The sequence below is a fragment of the Scyliorhinus canicula genome, chromosome 16 (assembly GCF_902713615.1).
Source record: "Scyliorhinus canicula chromosome 16, sScyCan1.1, whole genome shotgun sequence".
Classification (NCBI taxonomy): Eukaryota; Metazoa; Chordata; class Chondrichthyes; order Carcharhiniformes; family Scyliorhinidae; genus Scyliorhinus; species Scyliorhinus canicula.
Window position 1 is genome coordinate 6072348 of NC_052161.1, and position 24668 is coordinate 6097015.

General features: G+C 52.7%; 1 protein-coding gene across 1 annotated transcript in view; it reads left to right on the plus strand.

Annotated features, from left to right (window-relative positions):
• Nucleotides 1-24668, plus strand: part of LOC119979682 (slit homolog 1 protein-like) — a 266812-nt gene that overhangs the window by 16548 nt on the left and 225596 nt on the right. The window contains exons 3-4 of the mRNA XM_038822220.1: nt 573-644; nt 1270-1341. Of these exons, the coding sequence (XP_038678148.1) occupies nt 573-644; nt 1270-1341 (144 nt within the window). The remainder of the gene's footprint in view (nt 1-572; nt 645-1269; nt 1342-24668) is intronic.

Genomic DNA, 24668 nt, shown 5'->3' on the forward strand with positions numbered 1-24668 from the left:
TACTCTGTATCTAACCCCGTGCTGTACCTGTCCTGGGAGTGTTTGATGGGGACAGTGTAGAGGGAGCTTTACTCTGTATCTAACCCCGTGCTGTCCCTGTCCTGGGAGTGTTTGATGGGGACAGCGTAGAGGGAGCTTTACTTTGTATCTAACTCCGTGCTGTACCTGTCCTGGGAGTGTTTGATAGAGACAGTGCAGAGGGAGCTTTACTCTGTATCTAACCCCGTGCTGTACCTGTCCTGGGAGTGTTTGATGGGGACAGTGTAGAGGGAGCTTTACTCTGTATCTTACCCCGTGCTGTAATGTGAAACCTAAGAATATTTTGGACCTAAAGAAATCTTCTGTAGTGTCCAGGCCTAAATGGCTGAAGTGAGTCCCTGCTTTCTGGTTGAGTGTTCGGAGTGGGTCGACTAATCTATGGACAGTTTTGTGCTTTAGACTTTACCTGTTGGGACCGGATTGAAGACCGGTTTGCGTGATGGCCGTTACTCTTGTATTCAGAGTCTGTCTTCAATGAACTGCTTGCCACTATGTTAATATTTTATAACCCTTAACTCTCTCTCTCCTCCCAGACAACTTATGGAGAATCACATCAGTTCCATTGAACGAGGAGCATTTGACGATATGAAGGAGTTGGAAAGATTGTAAGTAGCAAGTTTCATTTCAGCATCTCTCCAATCCCATGCATGGATTTCAGAGTTTCAGTCCATCAAATTACATTGAATTTACAGCACGGAAGATGGCCATTCGGCCCAGCTGAACAGTGCTAGTATTTATGTTGCACTTCAGCTTCAGTATGAGGGGGGTCAGTGTGAGGGGGGTCAGTGTGAGGGGGGGTCAGTGTGAGGAGGGTCAGTATGAGGGGGGTCAGTGTGAGGGGGGTCAGTATGAGGGGGTCAGTATGAGGGGGGTCAGTGTGAGGGGGGTCAGTGTGAGGGGGGTCAGTACGAGAGGGGGGGTCAGTGTGAGAGAGGGTCAGTGTGAGGGGGGTCAGTATGAGGGGGGTCAGTGTGAGGGGGGTCAGTGTGAGGGGGGTCAGTGTGAGGGGGGTCAGTGTGAGGGGGTCAGTACAAGAGGGGGGGTCAGTGTGGGGGGTGGGGTCAGTGTCAGAGGGGGTCAGTGTGAGGGGGGGTCAGTATGAGAGGGGGGTCAGTGTGAGAGGGGGTCAGTGTGAGAGAGGGTCAGTGTGGGGGTGATCCGTACCCCAGCAAGCTGTTGCACTGTTAGGGGTCGCTCGCCTCAATGCTGACTGTTCCTCTCATTTTGCAGGCGGCTGAATCGTAATCAGCTCCAGATTCTGCCGGAATTACTGTTTCAGAGGAACCCTACCCTCTCCAGGCTGTGAGTAATATCCTTGTCGATTATCCCTCTGACTACTGAGAATATAAGACTGAGATTAATCATTGTACAAATCAGTGCAGATATGTAATTGTAGAGTCTTTGCCAAATAGTCACTGCGCTCTCATTCTCTGGCCCAGATCTAACACGCTGATCACATACACCATGATCTTGTCTTTCTGCTATTGCATTCTCTTTGCAATAAAATTATACGTTTTCCTATGCTATTTTTCTTTGTTGAATGATCAGTGTTATATGTTCCCGATTATAACCCATAGACTTGCCTGAATCAGTGAGAACTCCCTGACATTGAGTGGAGCGTGTGTACATTGAGTGGGGCGTGTGTACATTGAGTGGAGCGTGTGTACATTGAGTGGAGCGTGTGTACATTGAGTGGAGCGTGTGCACATTGAGTGGAGCGTGTGTACATTGAGTGGAGCGTGTGTACATTGAGTGGAGTGTTTGTACATTGAGTGGAGCGTGTGTACATTGAGTGGAGCATTTGTACATTGAGTGGAGCGTGTGTACATTGAGTGGAGCGTGTGTACATTGAGTGGAGCGTGTGTACATTGAGTGGAGCGTGTGTACATTGAGTGGAGCGTTTGTACATTGAGTGGAGCGTGTGTACATTGAGTGGAGCGTGTGTACATTGAGTGGAGCGTGTGCACATTGAGTGGAGCGTGTGTACATTGAGTGGAGCGTGTGTACATTGAGTGGAGCGTGTGTACATTGAGTGGAGCGTGTGCACATTGAGTGGAGCGTGTGTACATTGAGTGGAGCGTGTGTACATTGAGTGGAGTGTTTGTACATTGAGTGGAGCGTGTGTACATTGAGTGGAGCATTTGTACATTGAGTGGAGCGTGTGTACATTGAGTGGAGCGTGTGTACATTGAGTGGAGCGTGTGTACATTGAGTGGAGCGTGTGTACATTGAGTGGAGCGTGTGCACATTGAGTGGAGCCTGTGTACATTGAGTGGAGCGTGTGTACATTGAGTGGAGTGTGTGTACATTGAGTGGAGCGTGTGTACATTGAGTGGAGCATTTGTACATTGAGTGGAGCGTGTGTACATTGAGTGGAGCGTGTGTACATTGAGTGGAGCGTGTGTACATTGAGTGGAGCGTGTGTACATTGAGTGGAGCGTTTGTACATTGAGTGGAGCCTGTGTACATTGAGTGGAGCGTGTGTACATTGAGTGGAGTGTGTGTACATTGAGTGGAGCGTGTGTACATTGAGTGGGGCGTGTGTACATTGAGTGGAGCGTGTGTACATTGAGTGGGGCATGTGTACATTGAGTGGAGCGTGTGCACATTGAGTGGAACGTGTGCACATTGAGTGGAGCGTGTGTACATTGAGTGGAGCGTGTGTACATTGAGTGGAGCGTGTGTACATTGAGTGGGGCGTGTGTACATTGAGTGGAGCGTGTGTACATTGAGTGGAGCGTGTGTACATTGAGTGGGGCGTGTGTACATTGAGTGGAGCATGTGTACATTGAGTGGAGCGTGTACATTGAGTGGAGCGTGTGTACATTGAGTGGAGCCTGTGTACATTGAGTGGAGCATGTGTACATTGAGTGGAGCGTGTGTACATTGAGTGGAGCCTGTGCACATTGAGTGGAGCGTGTGTACATTGAGTGGAGCGTGTGTACATTGATTGGAGCGTGTGTACATTGAGTGGAGCGTGTGTACATTGAGTGGAGCGTGTGTACATTGAATGGAGCGTGTGTACATTGAGTGGAGCGTGTGTACATTGAATGGAGCGTGTGTACATTGAGTGGAGCGTGTGTACATTGAGTGGAGCGTGTGTACATTGAGTGGAGCGTGTGTACATTGAATGGAGCGTGTGTACATTGAGTGGAGCGTGTGTACATTGAATGGAGCGTGTGTACATTGAGTGGAGCGTGTGTACATTGAGTGGAGCGTGTGTACTATAATTAGACGGCAGCCTTGCTTCCTGGTAACCACTCTTTCCTCACGGCACTCATTTCCTGAGGCGACAGTACACACAGGACCTGTCACAAAGGATTCTTTGGAATAATATATACCTATTTCCAGCTGTCTGAATACTTGGAATATTAGTCAGGGAACAAATGGCTGGTTGAGTTCCAGGAGTGTAAAACACACTGGGAGCTGGAATACAGGGGAACAGGCGGTGATGTGGAGCTAGCACAGGCAGAATGGGCCGAATGGCTTCCTTTTGTGTTGAAATTTCAGTGATCTGCACAGATTCCGTTGAACAAAACAGGTTGGGAATAGGTGAAGATTTAGGGGAGGTTAGAGCTGCTATGTTCATAGTTTCGGCTTAAAGGAGACAATTTCATCTTGCTGACCCTGGAGATGCTCGCAGTCTCACAGCCACTGCATTGTACATGGCTGGGGGAAACCCCAAGTGTACAATGCCCAATTTACTTTAGAGGAACGTATAGGATCCAATGTCCTAATTTAGGTGGAGAACAGCAAAACTATGTAAGGAACATTTGGTACAGAAGGTGTCTGATGGTCCCACTAAGGCATGCCCCCCCCTCTCTGAAAGAATGTTCTGTTACAGAACATAGAACATAGAACAGTACAGGCCCTTCAGCCCACGATGTTGTGCTGACCATTTATCCTAATCTAAGATCAACCTAACCCACACCCCTTCGATTTACTGCTGTCCATGTGCCTGTCTAAGCGTCGCTTAAATGTCCCTAATGACTCTGACTCCATCACCTCTGCTGGCAGTGCATTCCACACACCCACCACTCTCTGTGTAAAGAACCGACCTCTGACAGCCCCCCCTATACCTTCCTCCAATCACCTTCAAATTATGGTGCCTCGTGGCAGCTGTTTGCACCCTGGGGGAAAGTCTCTTGCTATCCACTCTATCCATGCCTCTCATCTGTTCTGCGTTATGGCCGTAGTACAGATGCACAAAGAATATCTAGTTCTTTGACTACGAAGATGATTTATTAACAAGGTGAGCATGTGGAAAGATAACAAATGAATTGTGATACAAACAGTAACAAATGAATGAACTCAGTGAATTCTCGTGGAGCTACTTCTAGTGTGACTATCCTCTTGTACGACTTACTACCAACTGCTGGATATATCGAGTCACATGGTGGATCTCTATCGCCACCAGCTGGCTGGAGGTCGCATTGATAACTATATACATTGATGGACAACTATCTACAAAACTGTGCACTGGCATATCACCACATTATCCAATTGGTGTCACTCTCCACCCCAAACACGCTGGGGAACTTGCCTGCTGAAATATTTGTTTAATTACTTTTTAAAAGTTATTACTGAACCTGCTTCTGCCACCCAGTCAACCAATTCATTCCAAATCCAATAAACTCAACAAATAGTGAAAAAAAAGATCTCCTCCACTGTGAACATTTCTATTAATCTTCAGCTTCCCTTTTTTCCGGAGGGCGATCCCAGATCCCTCGGCTGAACTGGAACCGCGCGTCCCTGGTACCGGTGTAGAAAGACTGGAAACACAAGGCGACAGGATGGGGAAGGGATGACTGAGCCAAGTCACTTTATCCTATTCCACAAGAGCTTGGTGTAGTGCAGGTGGCCCCCGTGCATTCCGGAAAGGTTTGATTTGTGCAGGATTGGGAATGAAGTCAGCTTGTCAAGGAGTCAACGAGATCTCAAGGTGTTTTTTCGAAGTTTGTTATTGAAATCCTTCCCTGAGCGAATGCCTTTCCGAATAACTCGGCTCTCCTCCAATTGTGCCTCCCTGTTTTTCACAGTGGCCGTGAGGGATTCATTACTCCTCATGTAGCCTCTGTGATGATTAGCCTGCTGCCAGTGCTTCCCAAACCTTTTCTCGGTGTCACCCTCTGGCGTCTCTGGGCGGGGGGGGGGGGGGGGGGGGGGGGGGTTACGAGAGCTGTTCATGGAGGTGAGGGAGAGCTTCAGTTGTTGAATGGGGGGGGGGGGGAGGTTACAACGGGGACCAGATCATGGGGCTGAGGAAAAGGAGCTGAGCATTTGGGCCTGTTGATGAAAAAGGCAGGGGCTGAAATTTTCCCGCCTGGCCCAACGCCGATATCTTCCAGTCCTGCCGCCCCCCACCCCCACCCCCCCCCCCCCCCCCTCCCCCCGGTTCCCGGAGGCGGAGGGTGCGAACAACAGGAGAGGACCCGTTGACAGCAGAGGGACCTGAAGATCTTGGCGCCGGCCAATGACGGCCTCTGTCCGCTGCCACAAAACATGCGTTGTGGGGGTGGGGGGGGGGGGGGGGGGGGCGGGGACTCCCAGCCAGGGCTCCTGCAAAACAAAAGGCAAACAAATAGCGGCCATTTCGTTGTCTTTGGCAGCAGCAGCTTTTAGACTTCAGCGAGAAGCCCATTCAGCCACGCCCGCCAATAGAACAGCACATGAGGATGGAAAGGTTTATCGGAGCTCCCAGAAACCAGCCCAACTCCACAGCAACCACTTCTCTGTATGCACGGGTGGCGAGGTCTTTGTCGTTGAAGCGATCAGAGAACATGCGTCTTTGTAAATTGTCAAAACCGTTTATTAATGAACTAAAACACTAAAGGATTTCTATGATGTCGATTTAGATTACAGTTGGATACGGCGGCTAAATACAAACAATTCTAATTAACTATCATTAATTACTGATGGCTCAGGAGCTGCTCGATGTGTGACTGCAGTCTGTGCTGCTGTCCAGCTTGTGTCTCTCTGTGCTGTCCGAGTTCTGGCTCCCACATGTGGGTGTCTTTCAGTGACCGTCTCCTGTCACCACGCCACCTGTGGCCGGATGCTAGAATGCGTCCTGTCTCACCAAGTGCCGAGTCTTCCAGAGACGATCTCCTGTCGCCACGCCACCTGTGGTCGGATGCAAGAATACGTCCTGTCTCACATGTGGCATGTCTTCCAATGACGTTCTCCAAGAGCAACGCCACCTGTAGTCGGAAGCTAGAATTATAATCTGTGCATGCAGGCACCAACGTTGTATACAGTTTGGTTATTATGTTATATACACAAATGATATTCTACTTATCATTACACCACACTAAGAAGGCATATGGGAAACTTGCCTTTATTAGCCGAGGCATAGAATACAAGAGCAGGACAGTGCAGCACTCCCTCAGTACTGACCCTCTGACAGTGCAGCACTCCCTCAGTACTGACCCTCTGACAGTGCAGCACTCCCTCAGTACTGACCCTCTGACAGTGCAGCACTCCCTCAGTACTGACCCTCTGACAGTGCAGCACTCCCTCAGTACTGACCCTCTGACAGTGCGGCACTCCCTCAGTACTGACCCTCTGACAGTGTAGCACTCCCTCAGTACTGACCCTCTGACAGTGCAACACTCCCTCAGTACTGACCCTCTGACAGTGCGGCACTCCCTCAGTACTGACCCTCTGACAGTGCAGCACTCCCTCAGTACTGACCCTCTGACAGTGCAGCACTCCCTCAGTACTGACCCTCTGACAGTGCAGTGCTCCCTCAGTACTGAACCTCTGACAGGGCAGCGCTCCCTCAGTACTGACCCTCTGACAGTGCAGCGCTCCCTCAGTACTGACCCTCTGACAGTGCGGCGCTCCCTCAGTACTGACCCTCTGACAGTGCGGCGCTCCCTCAGTACTGACCCTCTGACAGAGCAGCACTCCCACAGTACTGACCCTCTGACAGTGCAGCACTCCCTCAGTACTGACGCACTGACAGTGTGGCACTCCCTCAGTACTGACCCTCTGACAGTGCGGCACTCCCTCAGTACTGACCCTCTGACAGTGCGGCACTCCCTCAGTACTGACCCTCTGACAGTGCGGCACTCCCACAGTACTGACCCTCTGACAGTGCGGCACTCCCTCAGTACTGACCCTCTGACAGTGCGGCACTCCCTCAGTACTGTCCCTCTGACAGTGCAGCACTCCCTCAGTACTGACCCTCTGACAGTGCAGCACTGCCTCAGTACTGCCCTCTGACAGTGTGGCACTCCCTCAGTACTGTCCCTCTGACAGTGCAGCTCTCCCTCAGTCCTGACCCTCTGACAGTGCAGCTCTCCCTCAGTACTGTCCCTCTGACAGTGCAGCACTCCCTCAGTACTGACCCTCTGACAGTGCGGCACTCCCTCAGTACTGACCCTGTGACAGTGCGGCATTTCCTCAGTACTGACCCTCTGACAGTGCGGCACACCCTCAGTACTGACCCTCTGACAGTGCGGCACTCCCTCAGTACTGACCCTCTGACAGTGCAGCACTCCCTCAGTACTGACCCTCTGACAGTGCAGCACTCCCTCAGTACTGACCCTCTGACAGTGCGGCACTCCCTCAGTACTGACCCTCTGACAGTGCAGCACTCCCTCAGTACTGACCCTCTGACAGTGCAGCACTCCCTCAGTACTGACCCTCTGACAGTGCGGCACTCCCTCAGTACTGATCCTCTGACAGTGCAGCACTCCCTCAGTACTGACCCTCTGACAGTGCCGCACTCCCTCAGTACTGACCCTCTGACAGTGCGGCACTCCCTCAGTACTGACCCTCTGACAGTGCAGCACTCCCTCAGTACTGACCCTCTGACAGTGCGGCACTCCCTCAGTACTGACCCTCTGACAGTGCCGCACTCCCTCAGTACTGACCCTCTGACAGTGCGGCACTCCCTCAGTACTGACCCTCTGACAGTGCAGCACTCCCTCAGTACTGACCCTCTGACAGTGCAGCACTCCCTCAGTACTGACCCTCTGACAGTGCAGCACTCCCTCAGTACTGACCCTCTGACAGTGCGGCACTCCCTCAGTACTGACCCTCTGACAGTGCAGCACTCCCTCAGTACTGACCCTCTGACAGTGCGGCACTCCCTCAGTACTGAACTGGAAATGTCAGCCTGGAGTTTGTGCTCAAATCTCTCGAGTGAGACTTGAACCCACAGCTTTCTGAATCAGAAATGAGCGGGCTCCCCAGTGAGCGGTTCTGAATTTATTAACAAGCTGACGGCAGGAGCGGGCCTTACTGAGACAATGAGCTAGTGTTACTGCTCACTATCATTCCAGCACAATGTTATGATGTTGTATCGGGGGGAGCTCCATGTTAGAAGCCTGTGTCCATATCTCCATATAAAATGCTGTCACAAGGGTTAAATGGCCAGCAGGTTAGATTCCACCCCCTCTCTGGTTGCTGAGCCCATTGCAACGTCCTGAATCCAGAACGTAAAGCTCAGCATTGACCGCAATTTGACCCCGTGCACCATCCCAATGCTGTCAGCATTGAGTGCTCACACTCCCAGAATCATTCAGGGCAAGCCTCTTTAATTTTTTAACAAAGCACTTCATTATTGAATCTGGGGAAATTGTGGCCTTATTTTTTAACTAGGAAAGTGCCCGAGGGTGAGCGTGACTCTGTTTCACCCACATCAGCCAGTCCATGGACATGTTTTGACAAGACAACTTCAATGCCTTTTTCATTAGAGTTGATTTAAATTAGCTTGAAGTTACGGGAGGCACGGCAGAAGTGGATTCAATCCCCAAACGGACGTGATTATGAATGCTCCTGACCCTGAGGAGTTTGTGATTGGCCCGTGTCTGTGTCTTTCTTTCATGCTCATTAATGCAAAGGATGTTAGTGCTGAAGAGACGAACAGGGTTGAATACACAATAACCTTCCTCTGCCCTGTCCCCATCAAACACTCCCAGGACAGATACAGCACGGGGTTAGATACAGAGTAAAGCTCCCTCTACACTGTCCCCCCTCAAACACTCTCAGGGCAGATACAGCACGGGGTTAGATACAGAGTAAAGCTCCCTCTACACTGTCCCCCATCAAACACTCCCAGGGCAGATACAGCACGGGGTTAGATACAGAGTAAAGCTCCCTCTACACTGTCCCCATCAAACACTCCCAGGACAGGTACAGCACGGGGTTAGATACAGAGTAAAGCTCCCCCTACACTGTCCCCATCAAACACTCCCAGGACAGGTACAGCACGGGGTTAGATACAGAGTAAAGCTCCCTCTACTCTGTCCCCATCAAACACTCCCAGGACAGGTACAGCACGGGGTTAGATACAGAATAAAGCTCCCTCTACTCTGTCCCCATCAAACACTCCCAGGACAGGTACAGCACGGGGTTAGATACAGAGTAAAGCTCCCCCTACACTGTCCCCATCAAACAGTCCCAGGACAGGTACAGCACGGGGTTAGATACAGAGTAAAGCTCCCTCTACACTGTCCCCATCAAACACTCCCAGGACAGGTACAGCACGGGGTTAGATACAGAGTATAGCTCCCTCTACACTGTCCCCATCAAACACTCCCAGGACAGGTACAGCACAGGGTTAGATACAGAGTAAAGCTCCCTCTACACTGTCCCCATCAAACACTCCCAGGACAGGTACAGCACGGGGTTAGATATAGAGTAAAGCTCCCTCTACACTGTCCCCATCAAACACTCCCAGGACAGGTACAGCACGGGGTTAGATACAGAGTAAAGCTCCCTCTACACTGTCCCCACCAAACACTCCCAGGACAGGTACAGCACGGGGTTAGATACAGAGTAAAGCTCCCTCTACACTGTGCCCATCAAACACTCCCAGGACAGGTACAGCACGGGGTTAGATACAGAGTAAAGCTCCCTCTACACTGTCCCCATCAAACACTCCTAGGACAGGTACAGCACGGGGTTAGATACAGATTAAAGCTCCCTCTACACTGTCCCCATCAAACACTCCCAGGACAGGTACAGCACGGGGTTAGATACAGAGTAAAGCTCCCTCTACACTGTCCCCATCAAACACTCCCAGGACAGGTACAGCACGGGGTTAGATACAGAGTAAAGCTCCCTCTACACTGTCCCCATCAAACACTCCCAGGACAGGTACAGCACGGGGTTAGATACAGAGTAAAGCTCCCTCTACACTGTCCCCATTAAACACTCCCAGGACAGGTACAGCACAGGGTTAGATACAGAGTAAAGCGCCCTCTACACTGTCCCCATCAAACACTCCCAGGACAGGTACAGCACGGTGTTAGATACAGAGTAAAGCTCCCACTACACTGTCCCCATCAAACACTCCCAGGACAGGTACAGCAAGGGGTTAGATACAGAGTAAAGCTCCCTCTACACTGTCCCTATCAAACACTCCCAGGACAGGTACAGCACGGAGTTAGATACAGAGTAAGCTCCCTCTACACTGTCCCCATCAAACACTCCCAGGACAGGTACAGCACGGGGTTAGATACAGAGTAAAGCTCCCTCTACACTGTCCCCATCAAACACTCCCAGGACAGGTACAGCACAGGGTTAGATACAGAGTAAAGCTCCTTCTACACTATCCCCATCAAACACTCCCAGGACAGGTACAGCACGGGGTTAGATACAGAGTAAAGCTCCCTCTACACTGTCCCCATCAAACACTCCCAGGATAGGTACAGCACGGGGTTAGATACAGAGTAAAGCTCCCTCTACACTGTCCCCATCAAACACTCCCAGGACAGGTACAGCACGGGGTTAGATACAGAGTAAAGCTCCCTCTACACTGTCCCCACCAAACACTCCCAGGACAGGTACAGCACGGGGTTAGATACAGAGTAAAGCTCCCTCTACACTGTGCCCATCAAACACTCCCAGGACAGGTACAGCACGGGGTTAGATACAGAGTAAAGCTCCCTCTACACTGTCCCCATCAAACACTCCTAGGACAGGTACAGCACGGGGTTAGATACAGATTAAAGCTCCCTCTACACTGTCCCCATCAAACACTCCCAGGACAGGTACAGCACGGGGTTAGATACAGAGTAAAGCTCCCTCTACACTGTCCCCATCAAACACTCCCAGGACAGGTACAGCACGGGGTTAGATACAGAGTAAAGCTCCCTCTACACTGTCCCCATCAAACACTCCCAGGACAGGTACAGCACGGGGTTAGATACAGAGTAAAGCTCCCTCTACACTGTCCCCATTAAACACTCCCAGGACAGGTACAGCACAGGGTTAGATACAGAGTAAAGCGCCCTCTACACTGTCCCCATCAAACACTCCCAGGACAGGTACAGCACGGTGTTAGATACAGAGTAAAGCTCCCACTACACTGTCCCCATCAAACACTCCCAGGACAGGTACAGCAAGGGGTTAGATACAGAGTAAAGCTCCCTCTACACTGTCCCTATCAAACACTCCCAGGACAGGTACAGCACGGAGTTAGATACAGAGTAAAGCTCCCTCTACACTGTCCCCATCAAACACTCCCAGGACAGGTACAGCACGGGGTTAGATACAGAGTAAAGCTCCCTCTACACTGTCCCCATCAAACACTCCCAGGACAGGTACAGCACAGGGTTAGATACAGAGTAAAGCTCCTTCTACACTATCCCCATCAAACACTCCCAGGACAGGTACAGCACGGGGTTAGATACAGAGTAAAGCTCCCTCTACACTGTCCCCATCAAACACTCCCAGGATAGGTACAGCACGGGGTTAGATACAGAGTAAAGCTCCCTCTACACTGTCCCCATCAAACACTCCCAGGACAGGTACAGCACGGGGTTAGATACTCCTTTCCGTGTCTTGTATGATGTTCTGACTCTCCGCAGCAGCCATTACTCTATTCTCCGAGGGTCAGACATCTTGGGCGGGACGCCCGCCGATGCCCGAATTGCGGAACGCAATTGGGCGGAGAATCTGTTTTGACACCTCAATCGTGGCTGGCGCCGGTTTCACCCCAAATCGCCTCAATGTGTTCCACTCCGCATGTACAGTAAACACCTTTGGCACATCATTGACGGGCCTGACCCGGTAATCTCCGGGGTCTCCGCGATTCTCCGCCTCCAACTCGGGGGAATTCCCGACGCCGTGGGACTTGTGCTTTTAAAAATCATGAAACTGGCGTGGCGGCTGCTGGGGGGGAGAGAGGGGATGCGGAAAGTGTCCAACATCGCCATAATTTGCTGACAGTCGTGCCGCTGGCCAGGGGGCTGCTGCCAGGGTCGGGGGTGGCGTAGCGGGCGGTGGCCAGGAGGTGGGCTGTGGGGTCGGGGTGGATGGGCACGGCACACCATTGCCGCGGCCGGCCCTCACAGAATTCCACAGACTAACGACCCTTTGAGAGAGAAAAAAATCTCTTCGTCTCCGAAGTCATATTCTTAAACTGTGTCACCTGGAAACATTCTCCCTGCATCTACCCAGCTAAGCCCCTCAGGACCTGATATGTTTCACCAGGATCACCTTGTGTTCTTCTGAATTCCAAGAGGTATAAGCCTAAACTGGTCAACATTTCCTCATCAGACAAGTCCCTCATCCAGGAATGAGTCACGTGAATTTTCTTTGAACTGTTTCGAACGCAATTATGTCTTCTTTTGGAGCTCAAAACTGTACACAGGCCTGCAGATCTCACCGAGGCCCTGTACAGCTGCAGTAAAACTGCCCTATTTTTTATATTGCCTATTCTCCTTCCCTTAACCGTTAACATTCCATGTGCTTTCCTAATCACTGCCTGATTTTAAAGACCTCTATTAGGTCACCTCTCTCAGTCTCTGCTCCCCTCCAGACGCTAGTCCCAGCCTGTTCAATTTTTCTTGATAGGTGTAACCTCTGAGTTTTGGTACTGAAAGTCTTGCGCATTAACACTGGGGACGATTGTCTGCCGCGATCACTGTTGTAGCTGAAACTGAAGGGCAGAGCGCAGATCAGGGAATCAAACTGGGATCTTTAATTTGGTCTTTTACTTGTGCTTGCGAAGCATCAGTCTGTGTGAGAGGGAGAGAGAGAATAAACTGCTTTATACTTTTAACTTTACCTCATTGTGCACCGACAGAAAGGATTCTGCCTCATTCAGCCGCGGGCACTGTGTAAACGTTGAGTTGGGTCTCTCTCAGTGACTCTGCCCACATGGTTAGCTGATCTGCTGGTCTCTCTGTGATCTGGCTGGCTGCCAGCAGGCCAGCCTCAATTCTCTCTCCATCTTCTCGCCTTTTCCCCTGTCTGAGGCTGTGGAGAGCTTCCACCTCAGACTGAGCCGTTGCCTGGGAGACAGATGGCTTTCTGCCGTTTCCGAGCTCAAGGTGATTGTTAGCCTCCGGAGAAAGAGGGACCCTTGTCTTTAATTTCCTCAGATTTCCTGAGTGGCTATGGAGGGGAGCGGCGAAGGTGGGTAGGGGCCGGGGGAGAGGTGAGGGTGGGTATGGGGGGGGGGGGGGGGGGGGGAGGGTGAGGGTGGGTATGGGGGAGGTGAGGGTGGGTATGGGGGGGAGGTGAGGGTGGGTATGGGGGGTGAGGGTGGGTATGGGGGGAGGTGAGGGTGGGTATGGGGGTGAGGGTGGGTATGGGGGGGTGAGGGTGGGGATGGGGGGAGGTGAGGGTGGGGATGGGGAAGGTGGAGGGTGGGTATGGGAGGGGTGAGGGTGGGTATGGGGTGAGGGTGGGTATGGGGGGGTGAGGGTGGGTATGGGGGGAGGTGAGGGTGGGTATGGGGAAGGGTGAGGGTGGGTATGGGAAGGGTGAGGGTGGGTATGGGGAAGGGTGAGGGTGGGTATGGGGGGGAGGTGAGGGTGGGTATGGGGGTGAGGGTGGGTATGGGGGGGTGAGGGTGGGTATGGGGGGAGGTGAGGGTGGGTATGGGGAAGGGTGAGGGTGGGTATGGGGAAGGGTGAGGGTGGGTATGGGGGAGGGGTGAGGGTGGGTATGGGGGGGAGGTGAGGGGGGGTATGGGGGAGGGGGAGGGTGGGTATGGGGGAAGGGTGAGGGTGGGTATGGGGGAGGGTGAGGGTGGGTATGGGGGAAGGGTGAGGGTGGGTATGGGGGGGAGGTGAGGGTGGGTATGGGGAAGGGGTGAGGGTGGGTATGGGGGAGGGTGAGGGTGGGTATGGGGGAGGGGTGAGGGTGGGTATGGGGAGGGGTGAGGGTGGGTATGGGGGGAGGTGAGGGTGGGTATGGGGAAGGGGTGAGGGTAGGTATGGGGAAGGGTGAGGGTGGGTATGGGGGGATGAGAGTGGGTATGGGGAAGGGTGAGGGTGGGTATGGGGAAGGGTGAGGGTGGGGAAGGGGCGAATGTGGGTATGAGGAAGGGGCGAATGTGGGTATGAGGAAGAGGTGAGTGTGGGTATGAGGATGGGGCGAGTGTGGGTATGAGGATGGGACGAGTGTGGGTATGAGGATGGGGCGAGTGTGGGTATGAGGATGGGCGAGTGTGGGTATGAGGAAGGGGCGAGTGTGGGTATGAGGATGGGGCGAGTGTGGGTATGGGGATGGGGCGAGTGTGGGTATGGGGATGGGACGAGTGTGGGTATGAGAATGGGGCGAGTGTGGGTATGAGGAAGGGGCGAGTGTGGGTATGAGGATGGGACGAGTGTGGGTATGGGGATGGGGCGAGTGTGGGTATGAGGAATGGGTGAGTGTGGGTATGAGGATGGGGCGAGTGTGGGTATGAGGATGGGACGAGTGTGGGTATGGGGATGGGGCGAGTGTGGGTATGGGGATGGGGCGAGTGTGGGTCTGAGGATGGGGCGAGTGTGGGTATGAGGAAGGGGCGAGTGTGGGTATGGGGATGGGGCGAGTGTGGGTATGAGGAAGGGGCGAGTGTGGGTATGAGGATGGGACGAGTGTGGGTATGAGGAATGGGTGAGTGTGGGTATGAGGAAGGGGCGAGGGTGGGTATGAGGATGGGGAGAGTGTGGGTATGAGGAAGGGGCGAGGGTGGGTATGAGGATGGGGCGAGTGTGGGTATGAGGAAGGGGCGAGTGTGGGTATGGGGATGGGGCGAGTGTGGGTATGAGGAAGGGGCGAGTGTGGGTATGAGGAAGGGGCGAGTGTGGGTATGGGGATGGGGCGAGTGTGGGTATGAGGATGGGGCGAGTGTGGGTATGAGGATGGGACGAGTGTGGGGTATGGGGATGGGGCGAGTGTGGGTATGAGGAAGGGGCGAGTGTGGGTATGAGGATGGGACGAGTGTGGGTATGAGGAATGGGTGAGTGTGGGTATGAGGAAGGGGCGAGGGTGGGTATGAGGATGGGGAGAGTGTGGGTATGAGGAAGGGGCGGGTGGGTATGAGGATGGGGCGAGTGTGGGTATGAGGAAGGGGCGAGGGTGGGTATGAGGATGGGGCGAATGTGGGTATGAGGAAGGGGCGAGTGTGGGTATGAGGAAGGGGCGAGTGTGGGTATGGGGATGGGGCGAGTGTGGGTATGAGGAAGGGGCGAGTGTGGGTATGAGGAAGGGGCGAGTGTGGGTATGAGGATGGGACGAGTGTGGGTATGAGGAATGGGTGAGTGTGGGTATGAGGAAGGGGCGAGGGTGGGTATGAGGATGGGGAGAGTGTGGGTATGAGGAAGGGGCGAGGGTGGGTATGAGGATGGGGCGAGTGTGGGTATGAGGAAGGGGCGAGGGTGGGTATGAGGATGGGGCGAGTGTGGGTATGAGGAAGGGGCGAGTGTGGGTATGAGGAAGGGGCGAGTGTGGGTATGAGGAAGGGGCGAGGGTGGGTATGAGGATGGGGAGAGTGTGGGTATGAGGAAGGGGCGAGGGTGGGTATGAGGATGGGGCGAGTGTGGGTATGAGGAAGGGGCGAGGGTGGGTATGAGGATGGGGCGAGGGTGGGTATGAGGAAGGGGCGAGGGTGGGTATGAGGATGGGGCGAGTGTGGGTATGAGGAAGGGGCGAGGGTGGGTATGAGGATGGGGCGAGGGTGGGTATGAGGAAGGGGCGAGGGTGGGTATGAGGATGGGGCGAGTGTGGGTATGAGGATGGGGCGAGTGTGGGTATGAGGAAGGGGCGAGGGTGGGTATGAGGATGGGGCGAGTGTGGGTATGAGGAAGGGGCGAGTGTGGGTATGAGGATGGGACGAGTGTGGGTATGAGGAATGGGTGAGTGTGGGTATGAAGAAGGGGCGAGGGTGGGTATGAGGATGGGGCGAGTGTGGGTATGAGGATGGGGCGAGTGTGGGTATGAGGAAGGGGCGAGTGTGGGTATGAGGATGGGGCGAGTGTGGGTATGAGGATGGGGCGAGTGTGGGTATGAGGAAGGGGCGAGTGTGGGTATGAGGATGGGGCGAGTGTGGGTATGAGGATGGGGCGAGTGTGGGTATGAGGATGGGGCGAGTGTGGGTATGAGGATGGGGCGAGTGTGGGTATGAGGATGGGGCGAGTGTGGGTATGAGGATGGGGCGAGTGTGGGTATGAGGATGGGGCGAGTGTGGGTATGAGGATGGGGCGAGTGTGGGTATGAGGAAGCGGCGACGATAGGTGGAGAGAGATGTTGAGTAATTGATAAACAGTAACTATCGGCACCTTTACTCCTGATCTGGCGTGGATTGGGGATCTCTCCGTAGGCCCACATACTTTAGATTTGCCCTTCGCACTGGATCTCTGTCGCTTTGTCAGGGTTTATGACAGACACCAAGATGTGGAGGGAAAGAGGAGTGTTTAAATAAATATTCATTCACGGGATGTGTGTGTCGCTGGCTAGTCCAGCATTTATTGCCCATCTCTAATTGCCCTTCAGAAGGTGGGGGTGAGCTGCCTTCTAGAACCTGCTGCAGTCCATGTGGTGTAGGTACATCCACAGTGCTGTTAGGGAGGGAGTTCCAGGATTTTGACCCAGTGACAGTGAAGGATCGGCGATATATTTCCAAGTCAGGGTGGGGAGTGACTTGGAGGGGACCCTCCAGGTGGTGGGGTTCCCAGGTATCTGCTGCTCTTGTCCTTCTAGTGGCTGTGGGTTTGGAAGGTGCTGCCTCAGGAACCTTGGTGAGTTTCTGCAGTGCAGCTTGTTTATGGTACACACGGCTAGATTACATCAAACCTCACACTCACTCTGTTCCAATTCTCAAGCAGTGAGGTCACCATATTTGAGCAGATTAGGCCATGTGCGACCCTCTTCGCTGAGTTGTAAATATATCCAGTCCCCCTGCTTTGTACACAAACTTCACCCCTGGCCGCCCACTCAACGTAACCATCTCCCTGTGACTTAACCTCAGATATCAGCTGCCCTGCTGTTGTGCTGAGTGTACAATTCACATCCAGTTTATGTCACTCATATACCGGTGTTTATATCAGATGTAAGCACCAGGCAGGAGTGAACACTCGCTGTGCAACTGCTGCCATTCACAACTGCTGCCACTCACAACTGCTGCCACTCACAACTGCTGCCACTCACAACTGCTGCCACTCACAACTGCTGCCACTCACAACTGCTGCCACTCACAACTGCTGCCACTCACAACTGCTGCCACTCACAACTGCTGCCACTCACAACTGCTGCCACTCACAACTGCTGCCACTCACAACTGCTGCCACTCACAACTGCTACCATGTCTGCTAAATCGCTGGCTTTTAAAGCAGACCAAGCAGGCCAGCAGCACGGTTCGATTCCCGTACCAGCCTCCCCGGACAGGCGCCGGAATGTGGCGACTAGGGGCTTTTCACAGTAACTTCATTTGAAGCCTACTCGTGACAATAAGCGATTTTCATTTCATTTTTCATTTACGAGGAGTGGTTGAGGACTCTGGGTTTGTACTCGTTGGAGTTTAGAAGGATGAAGGGGGATCTTATTGAAACTTACAGGATACTGCGAGGCCTGGATAGAGTGGACGTGGAGAGGATGTTTCCACTTGTAGGAAAAACTAGAACCAGAGGACACCATCACAGACTAAAGGGACGATCCTTTAAAACAGAGATGAGGAGGAATTTCTTCAGCCAGAGGGTGGTGAATATGCGGAATTCTTTGCCGCAGAAGGCGGTGGAGGCCAAATCACTGAGTGTCTTTAAGACAGAGATAGATAGGTTCTTGATCAATAATAATATTTTAATAATCTTTATTGTCACAAGTAGGCTTACATTAACACTGCAATGAAGTTACTGTGAAAATCCCCTAGTCGCCACATTCCGGCACCTGTTCAGGTACACTGAGGGAGAATTCAGAATGTCCAAATTACCTAACAGCACGTCTTTTGGGACTTGTGGGAGGAAACCGGAGCACCCGGAGGAAACCCACGCAGACACAGGGAGAACGTGCAGACTCCGCACAGACAGTGACCCAAGCCGGGAATCGAACCTGGGACCCTGGCGCTGTGAAGCTATAGTGCTAAACACTATGCTAGCATGCTGCCCACCATTAATAAGGGAATCAGGGGTTATGGGGAGAAGGCAGGAGAATGGGGATGAGAAAAATACCAGCCATGATTGAATGCGGAGCAGACTCGATGGGCCGAGTGGCCCAATTCTGCTCCTCTGTCTTATGGCCTTATGAAGTTCAGAAATTAAGCCATTGTGATGATTTAAAACACATTTTTAAATGATACTTTGGGTCTTTCATTAAACTGGGAATTGTATGGTTCAATGGTTGACAGATCCTTTTTTGTCCTCTTATATTGATCACCCAATCTCTGCAAGGTGCAGTCACTCAGAAGGCACAGGGTTGTTATTTGTGTGTTTCATTAGTGATGAAACTGGAGCTGTCTCCTCCCCGCATTGATGTCAGGCTTTGCTCTAATTCAGCTCAGAGCTGAGGCAAACCCTTGGTACATTACATTGATTCAACTTCTGACAATATCACCCATTCCGCTGCAATGTTTAAGACTGGGATCGACAGACTGTTGGACACAAAGTGAATCCAGGGATAGTGCGGGAGGGGGGGGAGGGGGGGGGGGGGTGTAGGCTGAGGAAACGGAGTTGAGTCAGAAAGTCAGCCATTCTTGTTGAATAGCAGAGCAGGCTCGATGGGCCGAATGGCCTGATTCAGCTCTTGGGCGTGATTCTCCGACCCCCGCGGCGGGTTTCAGAATCACCGGGGGGGGGGGGCCGCGCGAATCGGGCCACGCCACCCCGACCCCGGGACGTGATTCTCCCCATTGGAGCCGGCGTGGTCGGCATAGAGAGGCCCCTCCACGATTCTCCGGCCCGGATGGGCCGAGAGGCCATAAAACAAACCCGAGTCCCGCCGGCTGCCCATCGGCAGGCTGACCGCTCTGTCTCCCGGCCTCCTCTCTTCCGCGCCTGTACTCCTCCGCCATGTTGGGTCGGGGCCGGCGCGGATAAGGGAGACACCGCGCATGCGTGGAAATCGCGTCGATGGGGCTCCACATGGGTGGCTCCTAGCCGGACCCACTGCGCATGCGCGCACCCCCCTGGCGTCCATTTCACGGCCGGATCAGCAGCCGGAGCGGCGTGAACCGCTCCAGAACCCTGCTGGCCCCCTGTCGGGGCCAGAATTGCTGATTCTGGGGCCGTGTTGACGCTGTCGCGAAACGCGACGGTGTTTCCAACGGCGTCAACGCTTAGCCTCAGGATCAGGGAATCCCGCCCATTATTACTTACTTCCTTATTAAAGTTCTGAGTTAGAGGCCAGACTGCGACCAATTGAGCCAAGATAGACGGTATAATCTCTGCATCTGGTCTCATCAACATCTCCATTGAGACGCAAAGGGAAAACTGGTTTCATTTTCTCATCATAAACAATTCTTTTGTCAACCTCAGGTGGGAGAGTTTAATCAGAGAGATTAATCAAGCTCGTTTTGATCAGCTCCATTTGAAACAAACCTTCCGTAACAAATGCCTCCCACGGGTTGGGAGAAGATAGCTTTTCCTTCCCTCACTTGGCAGAGTCCTTTATCGAGACAGAAACATCCAGCGCACTGCCAAAGAAAAACCATTCGTCAGATTGATATCTTAAACGGAGATCCCCATCCGCTATCCCTTGTGGATGGAAGACTGCCCCCTCCTGGCCAACATTTGTACCTTAGCCAAAATCTCCCTGACCCACACCCACAAATAATCAAGGAATAAAACCAGAAACTGCTGGAAATACTCGGGATGTGGGGCGGAATTTAAGTGGGAAACCCGTCCGAGATAGAGTATTATCGATCAGTTACAGCACAAAAGGAGGCCATTCAGCCATTGCATCTGTGCTGTGCTGCCTCAGGGGGAGCAATCCACCTCATGCCAATCAAGCCTCTTCTTGATGTGGCTGTGAAAGTGTGTTTCCGTGAACACATCATCAGATGGAAACGGGGGAACAGAGAGCAATGAAGGTGGGCAACACGGTAGCACAGTGGTTAGCACCGTTACTTCACAGCGCCAGGGTCCCAGGTTCGATTCCTCGCTTGGGTCACTGTCTGTGCGGAGTCTGCACGTTCTCCCCGTGTCTGCGTGGGTTTCCTCCGGGTGCTCCGGTTTCCTCCCACAAGTCCAAAGATGTGCAGGTTAGGTGGATTGGCCATGCTAAATTGCCCCTTAGTGTCCCAAAAAAGGTAAGGCGGGGTTACTGGGTTACGGGTGGAGGTGTGGGCTTCGGTAGGGTGCCCTTTTCAAGGGCCATTGCAGACTCGATGGGCTGAATGGCGTCCTTCTGCACTGTAAATTCTCTGAAATCTGTGAAACAGGGTAAAGCTGGGTTGCTGCAAATGGCCCCATATTCTCCCATCCTGCATGTACGCTGCCCTGTGGCTGGTACCCACCTTCCACAACCCTCGTTCCTCTGTCGGGTGACTCACGCTTTCTGATCAGCTATTTGTAACTCTCTGATTCAATTTTCTGACGGTGCTGACCGGTGATTTAGAAAAGGGAGCGATCGCCCGCCTCCGTTAATCTCGGGCGAGCAGAACCATTTCCTCCACACTTGGAGTATAGTGTTCAATTCTGGTCGCCACACTACCAGAAGGATGTGGAGGCTTTAGAGAGGGTGCAGAAGAGATTTACCAGGATGTTGCCTGGTATGGGGGGCATTAGCTATGAGGAGCGGTTGAATAAACTCGGTTTGTTCTCACTGGAATGACGGAGGTTGAGGGGCGACCTGATAGAGGTCTACAAAATTATGAGGGGCATAGACAGAGTGGATAGTCAGAGGCTTTTTCCCAGGGTAGAGGGGTCAATTACTAGGGGGCATAGGTTTAAGGTGCGAGGGGCAAGGTTTAGAGGAGATGTACAAGGCATGTTTTTTACACAGAGGGTAGTGGGTGCCTGGAACTCACTGCCAGAGGAGGTGGTGGAAGCAGGGACGATAGTGACATTTAAGGGGCATCTTGACAAATACATGAATAGGATGGGAATAGAGGGATACGGACCCAGGAAGTGTAGAAGATTTTAGTTTATATGGGCAGCATGGTCGGCACGGGCTTGGAGGGCCGAAGGGCCTGTTCCTGTGCTGTACTTTTCTTTGTTCTTTGTTCTTGTGAAGCCAATTCATCGTGCTGCAACCAACATTGTGGGGGTTTTTTTGTCCTTCAGTTTTTGTTTTTTCGACATTGCTCGCTGATTGAAACTCAAAGCAGAGTTAGAAACAATCAGTATTTTTGTGCCAGTCCTCCAGGCGCCTATAACCCGCACAGCGCACCTCACCTCCCCTCTACCCCCACCAGAGCAACCTTCCCGAACACATTGATATCTGATTGTGGGACAAAGAGGCTTTCATTTTTTTTCCAAATATAAAATTGCCACATTGTTTATGTCCCTTCTCCACTTCCCAGTGATTTAGCGTCAGCTCGTTCTGCATTACATGGAGCTATCTGTATAAATATTGCAATAGAGTTTCCACTTCAGGCGCAATTGGGAAATTGTGCTTGAAATTGCGCTGGCTAGGTTACGGTTCAGCTTTCTGCTAAAGTTCAAGTTTCTGCTAAAGTTCACTGGGTTTTTACAAATGTAAAACGTTCCGTGAAACTGCACAGTCGGGCAGCACAGGAGGCGACCATTCAGCCCATTGCTTCCATGCCAGCCGCCTGCAAGAGCTGGTTTAGCTCACTGGGCTAAATCGCTGGCTTTGAAAGCAGACGAGGGCAGGCCAGCAGCACGGTTTGATTCCCGTAACAGCCTCCCCGAACAGGCGCCGGAATGTGGCGACTAGGGGCTTTTCACAGTAACTTAATTGAAGCCTACTCGTGACAATAAGCGATTTTCATTTCGTTTTCATTTCATTTCATTTCAAATTGATGTGCTCTGATTCTTGAGACCCCGCCAATGGGAACAGTTGCTTACAATCACCCTCTCTGCAGACCCCTCTTGATTTTGAACATGTCTTATCGAGTGTCCTGGCTCTCTGCGGAGAGCAGCTCCAACCTCTCTGATCTAGCCGCATGGATTTCGCATCCCCTGAAGTTTTGCTGCAGTCTCTCCAAAGCCTTCACATCTTCCCTGAAGTATGGTGCCCAGAATTCCTCGTTATTTTCTTTATTTATTCATTCATGAAGTTGTGCGAGTCACGGGCGAGGTCAGCGTTTGTTGCCCATCCCTCGAGAAGGTGGTGGTGAGCTGCCTTCTTGAACGGCTGCAGTCCATGTCATGTAGGTACACCCACAGTGCTGTTCGGGAGGGAGTTCATTCCTTTTAGACTCTGTAGTGGGTTGATACAGTGCCTTACAAGGCCATTTAGGAGGGCAGTTAAAAGTAAATCGCATCGCTGTGGGTATCGAGCCACATGTAGGCCAGATCGGGTAAGGGATGGCAGATTGCCTTCCCTAAAGATCATTCGTGAACCAGATTGGTTTTTATGTGAATTGACAATGGTTTCATGGTCGCCATTACTGAGACTAGTTTTAATTCCAGACTTTTTGTCAATTGAATTTTTAAAGAAATTCCACCAGTTGTCTCGGTGGGATTTGAACACGTGCCCGAGAGCATTCGCCTGTGCCTGTGGAATACTAGCCCAGTACCATCACCATTACCCCCCCCCCCCCTCCCCCCCCCCCCCCCCCCCCCCCCCCCCCCGTACTAGTGCCTGTGTCTTTAAGAAAATGAGTTTAATTTGAAGTGTCTCCTCAAAGGGTCAGAGTCGACAGAAACCCACCGGTGATCATTATTCTGGACTTTGGAGGAGGCTGGATTCAGGCAAAATCATTTTCAAACCAGCGTTAAAGATGGCGGGAATCTGGGGCGGGATTCTCCGCCCCTCTGCCGGGTCGGAGAATCGCCCGGGGTCGGCGTCAATCCCGCCCCCGCCATGTCCCGAATTCTCCGCTCCCCGAGATTCAGCGGGGGCGGGAATCGCGCTGCGTCGGTCGGCGGGCCCCCCGCGGCGATTCTCCGGCCCGCGATGGGCCTCTCCCGCCGGCGTGGAATAAACCACCTACCTGACCGGCGGGATTGGCGGTGCGGGCGGGCGCCGGGGTGTTGGGGGGGGGGGGCGCGGGGCGATCTGACCCCGGGGGGTGCCCCCCACGGTGGCCTGGCCCGCGATCGGGGCCCACCAATTGGCGGGCGGGCCTGTGCCGTGGGGGCACTCTTTTTCTACCGCCTTCGCCATGGCGGAGGCAGAAGAGACCCCCTCCCCTGCTCATGCGCCAGTATGACGTCAGCAGCCGCTGACGCTCCGGCGCATGCACAGACTTACGCCGGCCGGCGAAGTCCTTTCGGCCCCGGCTGGCGTGGCGCCAAAGGCCGTTCACGCCGGCCGGCAGAGTGGGAACCACTCTGACGCGGGCCTAGCCCCTCAATGTGAGGGCTTGGCCCCTAAAGGTGCGGAGAATTCTGGGGTGGCCCGACGCCGGAGTGGTTCACGCCACTCCATCCCGCCGGGACCCCCCGCCTTGCCGGGGAGGGGAGAATCCCGGCCCTGATTCACGCTGGATATAACTGGAGATTCTTTGCGCTGGTGTGGCCGATTCCACCTGTAATGCGGTGCTTCAGTAACTGTAACCTGGTGGGAACTACACCCCATTAACCTGGGCACTGTGAGCACGGGATAGAGACCCGTCACTAGTTTGGAGAGGAATGTGCAGATAGTTATTGTGTAGATACTGTGGAGGGGGAAAGAAAGGGTTGAACGGCAAGATGTGTGTTTACCATGGCACCTGAGTGGGTGACACTCTCGTCTGTGCCAGAATATGTTTGGGTTCAAGTGCCAATGTGGAGAGTTGTGCACACATCCTGTACTGATACCTCCAGTGAAGTACTGAGGGAGTGCTGCTCTGTCGGAGGTGCCGTCTTTCACACCGCCTGTCAAATAGAGCCCCTGCTTCCCTTCTCCGGCTCTGGAGGATATTCCCATAGCACCATTGAATAAGAGCAGGAGAGTTTTCCCTCGTGTCCCCGACAATATTTATCCCTCATTAAACATTACTCCAATAACTGATCTGATCATTAGCACGTTGGTGTAAACTGCCGGCTCCGTCTTTCTCACGTTTCAAAAATATGACTGCACTTCAAAAGTGTTTCATTGGCGGTTAAGAGTTTGGGGATTTCCTGAGTTCATGAAAGGTTCTGTCTCAATGCAAATCTTTCCTAATTGAACCATAATTTATGGAAATAATTACACATATTGCATATATTAATATAATTATGATAGAGTCATGAATATATATCATTCTAATCTGAGAACTGACCCTAACCCATCTCCGAATGCTGCGCGTGTCTCTTTTTAAATGACGGGCCACTCTGCAGCAGGGCAGAGATGGCTGGGACTGTAGCTGGACAAAA